General features: G+C 55.0%; 1 protein-coding gene across 1 annotated transcript in view; it reads right to left on the bottom strand.

Moving 5' to 3' along the window:
• ZNF76 (zinc finger protein 76) overlaps positions 1 to 8,441 on the bottom strand; it is a 12,765-nt gene that overhangs the window by 2,214 nt on the left and 2,110 nt on the right. Inside the window, exons 2-10 of the mRNA XM_007467242.1 lie at positions 6,914 to 6,994; positions 6,721 to 6,798; positions 5,073 to 5,272; positions 2,906 to 3,022; positions 2,489 to 2,564; positions 1,770 to 1,895; positions 1,471 to 1,650; positions 441 to 674; positions 183 to 346 (exon numbers count right to left, since the gene is read on the bottom strand). Of these exons, the coding sequence (XP_007467304.1) occupies positions 183 to 346; positions 441 to 674; positions 1,471 to 1,650; positions 1,770 to 1,895; positions 2,489 to 2,564; positions 2,906 to 3,022; positions 5,073 to 5,272; positions 6,721 to 6,798; positions 6,914 to 6,994 (1,256 nt within the window). The remainder of the gene's footprint in view (positions 1 to 182; positions 347 to 440; positions 675 to 1,470; positions 1,651 to 1,769; positions 1,896 to 2,488; positions 2,565 to 2,905; positions 3,023 to 5,072; positions 5,273 to 6,720; positions 6,799 to 6,913; positions 6,995 to 8,441) is intronic.

Raw genomic sequence — 8,441 nt, 5'->3', positions numbered from 1 at the left:
GGTGGGGGGGGGGGGGCTGTGTTACAAGATTTGGTACCCTTGGCCTCAGCTCTGAGATCCATAAGGCTAAAAAAGAGAAACTGGGTGGACGTAGGGCTGTTAGAACTTGGAGCTCCCCAGAGACAGTGGGAGAGGGTACCAGCCAGAGTGGCCCACCCTACCTCTACCCCCAGGGTCTGTACCTGCTGGGCACCATCCTGAGTGATCAGAGCCACCTGGGGGGCCCCATCTTCCTCGGTCACCATAGCCACTTGGGCAGGGATGTCATCACCCTCTTCTTTCACCTCCGACAGGTAAGCAATGCGGGGTCGTTTGGGTAGCGGGTTCTCCTCGGCTGCAGAGGCGGCTGGGAGAGGAGAGCCCAGGCTGACATCTGCCACCAGGTGGTCACGGGGAGGCCCGGCTTGTCCCCACTCTCACCTCCTGCCCACGGCCCTCACCCTCGAGCTGCTGTTGCTCATAAAGGGCCTGCTCGCTCTCCTCCGTGGCCTCCAGCTCGCCGTGGGCGCTGCGCTTGTGCATGGCCAGGGTAGAGGTCTGCCGGTAGGTCTTGCCGCATGTGCTGCAGGTGTAGGGCTTGCAGTGTGTGTGCACCACATGGTGCTTATACAGGCTTGAGTACTCGGTGAAGCGCTTCCCGCAGCCTGGCACCGTGCAAACGTATGGCTTCTCCCCTGGGGACACTGGGCTGTGAGGGGGGTGGGACCTGGGGCTGGCAAAGGGGAAACTAAGGGGATAGGAGTGGGGGACAGGGTTGGTGAAGGGAGAGCCAGAGGGAGGAAGAGGGACTGAGATCTGGGACTCTGAATGGACAGAGTTGGGGAAGGTGGCCAGTGGAAGGCAGAGGGGACGTGAGTGTGGGACCACGGAGCCCAGAGACGAGGTGGAGAGAAAATGGCAGGGGCAAGGCCGAGGCTAGTGAAGGGGCTGGTGGGGGGCGCTGGGGGCTTGTGAACAGAAGAGGCAGGAGATAGAGAGGGGTGACTGACATGTCAGGTATGATGGGAGAGTGAGGGGACACATGCGTCTGGGAGATGACACAGAAGGCTGGACAGGGACGTAACACTGGGGAGGGTGAGGATACACGGGAGTCACATGGACAGTGGATGAGGTGAGGAGCTGAAGATGACATTTCCCTCTGCTTTTTCCCCATCACGCCTGACCCTGGGCTTTTTCTGGGAGCTCAGCTGGAGGGGGAGAATTTCGGGTGGGTATAGAGAGGCAGCAGGGAGCCGAGAGGGCCAGCAATGCCCATCAGATTGGACCTAACTGCTGAAGGAGGAACCCGCTCACTGCAAGTGAAAGAGTGGTTCTGGGGATATGGCCGAAACCACCAAAACCCCGTGCCCTGCCCACGGACCAGCCTGGAATGACGTTCTGGACTGCGCGTCGAGAACATGTTCAGGTCAGAAGCCTATGGTAGAGGGGGCTGGGGCCTCAGGGGTGGTCCTTGCATGCCAGCTGGCCCACCTGTGTGGATGCGCACGTGATTCTTGTAGTTGGTGGCACTGGTGAAGCCACGGCCACAGTGGGGCTCGGGGCAGGTGTAGGGCCGCTCGCCCGTGTGGGTGCGCACATGTACCTTGCGGATGTTAGACGTGGTGAAGGAGCGGCCACAGCCCTCAAAGGGGCACCGGAAGGGGCGTTCACCTGTGGAGATGGCCTGTGTGAGGGTGGCTCTGGAAGGGGTCTCGCAGAGCAGGGAGCAGGGCGAGCCCTGGGCTCAGAGCCGGGTCTGAACGGGGCAGGGTGGGCAGGGCCCAGCCTACCGGTGTGGGTCCGGACGTGCTTCTGCAGGTCTCCGGAGGTCTTGAAGGCCTTGCTGCACAGCTCCTCTGGGCACTTGTATGGCTTCTCACCAGTGTGGGTGCGCACGTGGCTCTTCAGCCCATATCCTGTCCGCATGTGGGAGGGAGGGAAGGAGGGGTGAGAAGAGCACTGGGCGGGGCCTCATCCTCCACCAACTCTTCTTCCTCATTCAGAGGCTCTCCATCTTCAGGGCTGCTCTGCGAGGCTCCGGACCTCCACTGGCACAAGAAGCCTGTGTCTGCCTCTATCCCAGCCCTGGCTGGGCAGGTAAGAGGGGCCGGAGAAGCCCACTCTGCTCTCCTTCCCTCTCCAGGGGCAGCTGGTGCCATTCCAGAACCAGTGTAAGAGGGAACCTAGAGAACCTATGGCTAAAGGGCCTCAATTCAGAGGGAAAATGAAGCCTAGAGGGATTCAACCGACCACCCGGCACCCCCAGTTGATGGGTGTCGGGGCTGATGCAGAGGCAGGTCTCTCTGCCAACCCCCAGCTCCTGCTGCCTCTTGCCTCTGTAACAGGGTTTCCTCCAGAGACGGCGCCCTGCGTCAGAGCACTCCGACAGCAGTTTCTCCAGAAAGGCAGCCTGGTGCTTGGCTTCCTTGAGGGAGTTGCCAGAGCTAATCTAGAACCCTCTCCCCTCAACTGGAAGCAGTCCACCTTGGTCCCCATCCAGGTAGGTTACCTGTGGCAAAGGCCTTTCCACAGCTGGGGAAATCACACCTATATGGACGGTCACCTGTATGAGCTCTCTCATGTACCTGTGAGGACAAGCAATCATGTAATTCAAAGGCACAAGGGTATGAATGGGCAGTTTAGTTCTCGTTAGGGCCCGGAGCATCAGCATTGGCCACACCGCCTTTATTTTGCTTCCTCTTCAGTTGATATGCCCCCTCCAGAGACCCTTCCCTGATTCTCTTCCCTCCTGCATTCTTCATGTGTGTCAAAGCCCTCTGTGCTGACTTTTCTGTACACTCATCTCTTCCTTCCAGGAGGCAATGAGCAACTTGAGGTCAGGGACCAGTTCCAGTCAAAGCGGGAAGGCAGAATTACAGCCTGCTGGGAAGATGGCAAGGCTAAAAGCTCTCTGCAGCAATCTTACCTTTAAGTGATGAGCGGTGGTATAGAGACGCCCACAGCCCTTGTAGCCACAGCGGAATGCTCTGTCCCCAACCTGCTGTCCTTTGCCATTATGGGGAGCCTGGCTGTCATGCAGAACCTGAGGAAAAATATCTTGGGGTTCCTATATGTATTCTCCTCAATGAAAGAAGGGAAGAGGTAGGACACAGGACCCAGCTGGCCCCTTAAGACCCAATAAATAGGGTTAAACCTACCAAAGGGGAGAAGTGCAACCTGGGTGACAGATCCAGACAGATGGAACGGACACCAGGGAACGCTGCAGAAGAAATGGGGCTGGCATGTGGAGTCACCACACAGCTCTGATGGACAGAGGAATGACTAAATGTCATAGGGGCTGTGACAGCTTTGGGAGAACGGGCATCTCCTAGACGGCTAGGTAAGGTGGGAGAGGAGTGGTCTGAACAGCCACACTTGAGCTGGGTGGTGACTCCACATGCCAGCTGCCCCTTCTTTTGACCACCAACCTAGGAGGCGCAACTCTGGACATGTTTATGCTCTGATGGGAGGAGATCCCTCCCTCCCTGGGGGAAACCTGTGTTTGGAAGGGGCATCAACAAGTGGCTTGCTGTGGGGATAAGCTCACCTGCGTTCACCGGAAGTGAGGTGGTCACAATCAACAAACTGCACAAGTGCCCAGGGCAGGCCCAAAAGTCCCACCAGAAGCCTCAGCTCTAACCACGGCACCTGGCTATCTAACAAGTCGTTCCCTTCCCTTTCTCCTGCGAACACCCTTTTCACACCAGCCTCTGGCTTCGTGGCGCCCTTACTGTTCTTCCGCTTTCCTGGGCAGAGTCCTACTGGGACTGTCCCTTAGTCTTTGTTTCTGGGACACTATGGCCTTCCAAGGAGCTCCTGAAACAGAACTCCGGAAGTCGTGGTGAGCAGGACACAAAAGAGGGAGACCAAATCCATGGCAAGGTCTGTCTAGTCAGCTCCAGGTCAAGGGGTCAAGCAGCTGACAAAGTTCCATGGATACTTAAGCAGCTGGTGGGTGGCAGGAGAGGGTCACAGGTGGCCAGGCCTGCTCGGCAGGCTAACCTGCTCAGGCGTTCGGATTTCATTCCCATGTCCCACTGGCTCTTGAGGTAATGAAGGGAATCAAGGAACTTCAGGGCTGGAAGCGACCTCTGAGATCATCTGGCCCCCTCTCATCGTATGAGACAGGAACAAGCTGAGGCCTAGGACGGGAGTGACTTACCCAAGGTCAGACTAGGTAGAGGCAGAACCAGCACAGATCTCAGGGCTCACAATTTAAAGCTCAGCTGTCCTTCCAACGTCAGTAAGCCTCAAGTTAGGCTTCTAAAATACACCTGAAGGAACTGGAGTGGGAGTGGGCATAGCCCAGAGAGGCCTACTGCAAAGTTTTGTGCTTCAATTTGAAAAGACACGAGGATTTCCTTTTCTCTTTTATGATACAGCCACATTAGTTTTATTATAAAAATAACTCCCCCCAATCTTTGGGTAAAACAGGTGTTCCAGGAAGCCCTGCCACATCTGCCCTGAGGCGCTGCTGTTCATGGGGAGAGGGAACACCCTGGTTTGGAAAGCTCACAGATCTCTGTACCGGTTCCCCCTACGGGCAGGACCACAGCCCCAGCAGAGAGAGCTTAGACTGACTGATGTTTGGAAAGCCAAGATCCTTTTTCTTTGCAGCTGAGCTACTGTGCAAGCCTTGTGTTCCAAGAATCCCAGCTGCTCTGTTACATCTGCTCTTGTCACTGCCTACTGAGGTTATTTTCCCAAATGACTTAATAAGTCACAGAGAAGAAATAAATACAAGAACATCTGACCTCGGTGGACTGGAAAACTAATAAAATTCACTGGCAAGGCAAGAGCTTTCTCAGACAGTACAGCCAAAGTGAAGCTGGGCCTAAATTCCCACCGTACGGATATTGCTGTTTCCTACAGCTGCCTTCCCTCTGCACAGACAGCATAAACAAGCGTGAGTGTACACAGCTGTTGGCGGCCCTGGCCAGGCTGTGATGCTTATCTGAGATGATGGCGTGTGAGAGATAAGTCGGGGGAGCCAGTGTGGAGGGGCAAAGGGAGTAGTCCCAGCCATGTCCAGGCACAGGACTGCCCTTGTCCTCTAGAAAGGTGGCAGGTTTGACAGGGCCAAAAGAGCTCACCTTGCTGGCGTACTGCTCCAGGGCCACCACTGTGTCTGCACTGAAGCCCTCATCATCCTCTGTGGCCAGGTCCTCCAAGCCCACCTCTGTCTGCACGGCCAGGATGGTGCTGTCGGATGGCACAGCCACGGGGTGGTGAATGTAGGCAGTGGAGCCATCTTCCAGTTGGACGGCTTCCAGGGCACTGGGGTCATAGCCCTCTGCAGGGAACATGCGGTTAGCCCAGACGCTGCACAAGGGCAAAAGACGCGGCTGGGACCTGGGCTTTAAGGTAACGAGAGGTACATACACCAAGGAGGGTTTTAACCTCGGATTTCTCCTGGTCCCTCACTTTGGCGATTCACTCTGGCTGGCCTTCCTTCTGGGGCAGCCTCTCCTAAGGATGAGGTCTCCTATGGAGTACTGACTGGGAACCCACAAGCTCCATGAGGACCCAAGGGGACCAAAATCTTGGCCTAGATGACCACAAGAACCTCCTAACTGGTGGCCCCTCACCCCCTCGTTCCCTCCAGGCAGCAGAGCATCCAGAGGGTTCTCTGCAGGACACCAATGCGATCACGTTACCTGAGGTTCTAAACAGTTCAACCATGTTCCATCTGTCTCAGGATAAAGACCAAAACCCTTATCCTGAAGCCCCAGTGCTCTGGCCCCCGGCCTCTCTATTCAGCTTCATCTCACCCACTCTGCCCTCACCCCCAGGACTTGAGCTCCTAGTAATTCCTTGGACGGGCCGTTCTTTCTCCCCGCCCACCCCCGTTTCCGGACCACACATGCTGTTCCTTTTGTCTGGGGTACTGAACCCTCCTCCCTGCCACTGCTCTTCCCCAGCTAAGCCCACTTCACCCTCCAGCTCTCAGCTCAAGTGTCACTTTCCCAGAGAAGCCCTCCCTGAGCCTGAACCCCGTTTGCAATGATCAGTTCATCATGATGGTTCATTTCAGGCCTATTTCCCCCACTAGATTCTAGGGGAATAAGGGCTATGTCTGACTCTGTTCTCTCTTATATACTCCACACCTAGTACCATGCCTGGCACGCAGTAATTGCTCAAGAAACTACTTGTAGAGGAATAAAGGATTATTCTTCAATACCTTAAAAGCTTAATTCTTAAAAAAATGATAGTTAAGTTTTTTTTTTTTTGTTTTTTTTTTTTTGCGATATGTGGGCCTCTCACTGTCGTGGCCCTTCCCGTTGCCGGATGCGCAAGCTCAGCGCCCACGGCCCACGGGCCCAGCCGCTCTGCGGCACGCGGGATCCTCCCGGACCGGGGCACCAACCCGCATCCCCTGCATCGGCAGGCGGACTCCCAACCACTGCGCCACCAGGGAGGCCCGATAGTTAAGTTTTTAGTCCTGATCTTTGATGACATCATTGGGTCCTATTTAAAGCCCTAAGAATTTGTGGCTGTGCTGGAGCCAAAGCCGCCATCAAGGCCCAGGCTACAGACCCCCATGCTCAGCCTCCCGGGGGCAGAAACAGCTGTTCCTGTGGTCCAAGCCAGGGAAGGCAGGGGAGCCTGCTGATCCAGGTGAGCTTGGAGACCACAGCTCCATGTCTCTGCCCCAGCTCCCAGGGTGCACAACTCCAACCCCCAACCTCTGCCAGTTTTGCTTCCCTTCCTTCTTGCCAGTTGTGATAACTGTGACCCTACCTTTGGGTGTGCGGTGTATGTAGGCCATGCTGCCATCTTCCAGCTGCACGGGCTGTCCATCCTCAAAGGAAAGAGGTTCTGTAACGAGAGCAATGCCTGCCTTTCTCTGGAGCTCCGTGTCACAGAGGCGGGTCCTTCAGTGGGGGCTGCCTGGCCTGCCTCATGAGGCAGGGGTGTCTCAGGATGCCCTCACCTTTCTGCACTGTCACTTGGTGAATGTATGCAGTAGTCCCGTCCTCGAGCTGGATCACTTGCCCTTCAAGAAGCTTCTCTCCTGTGGAGGTGGAAATGGAGAGAAGCGGGCCAGGCCCAGAAGAGGGCTGAGGGACACATGCCTGTTTTAGCAGAGGCCTGTTGGAGGCACAGACCGTGTGTCTAAGCACAGGTGACATTCTCCACGTTACCTCATTCCCTCCCTCCCAGGCCTGTGCCTCAGAGGTACCGGGGGTAGAGACATCCTGCCATGAGGAACCCTATAGCTCCCAGCAGATTCCCTTCCTGTCACTCACAGGAGGAGCAACTTCCTTTATTATTCTACCCACACCTGGCAAAGTGGGGACTTCCAACCTGGCAGTAAGCTGCTGAGATTGAGCTAAATGGCAAACAAAGGATGCCCTGAAATGTGGGAAGGCCCCAGTGCGTCAAAGTTCAGATCTGACTCAAACTAACTAAATCAAAATACATTCCCTTGTCTCCCACTGTGGCAGTATGCCAAGACCTAGACCCTCTGATAAGGCAATATAGCTTAGGGGTTAAAAGCAGTGGACTCTGGAACCAGTCCAGGCCTCCTGGGTTTGAATTTCAGCTCTATCTCTTACGAGCTGTGTGATCTTGGACACCTTATTTAACCTCACTGTGCCTCAGTTTCCTCTTCTAAGAGCAAAAGGCTCTTAGGTTTAGAATTTGAATTAGATAGGCCTCTCCTTATGTCCAGTGAATTTGAGAGGGAGAAGGGGTAAAGGAAGTGAGAAAGGGAAGAAGGAAAGGGAGACTGAAGACTTAATGACAAATGCTTTCTTTGTTCCTTTCTTTACAAGTTTCAGGTTTAGGAATTTGAGCTCCTATGATGTGGCAGAAGGACCAGACAGCTACTCTGGCTCACCTCTGCTGATGTCTCCCACTCAGAAGAATTCCCAAACTTGTCCCCAGACTGAGTTTTCTTCGGTCAGTAACTAACAGTTCTACAACCCAGCCAGAGGCAGGCAAGGTGGAGACAAAGATAAGAAGCAGGAGTGATGGGCTTCCCTGGTGGCGCGGTGGTTGAGAGTCCGCCTGCCGATGCAGGGGACACGGGTTCGTGCCCCGGTCTGTGAGAGGCCCCCATACCGCAAAAAAAAAAAAAAAAAAAAGAAGCAGGAGTGAAAGGAAGTTGAGACGAGGGGAAAGCGTCTCCCCCTCTTCCCTCCTGCCCAGCAAGCAGTAAGCTACCCTGCCTTTTAACACTTTAGCTGTCCTGGCAAGGGCACCAGTACATGGGGTTCTGAAAATGTCATCAGAGCTTCTGCTAGTGGAGTGGGTTCTGCTTCAAGGCGGGAAACAAGATGTTGAGAAGAGTTATTTGGGAAAAAATTTCAACCTAGAATTTCCTTTAACAAGCAGAGATGACAATGGGGAGAGGCATGGGGGAGAAGGGCTGACCGTCAGGGCCCTCGGACCCCACTACAGAGGTGACTGTACGTTCCGGTTTGCCTGGAACGGTGCCAGCACCTTTATTCACAGCA

This window comes from Lipotes vexillifer, unplaced genomic scaffold, assembly GCF_000442215.2.
Source record: "Lipotes vexillifer unplaced genomic scaffold, Lipotes_vexillifer_v1.1 scaffold528, whole genome shotgun sequence".
In the NCBI taxonomy this organism is placed as follows: Eukaryota; Metazoa; Chordata; class Mammalia; order Artiodactyla; family Lipotidae; genus Lipotes; species Lipotes vexillifer.
The sequence above is the reverse complement of the archived record's forward strand: the minus strand, read 5'-3'. Positions and strand labels throughout refer to the sequence as shown.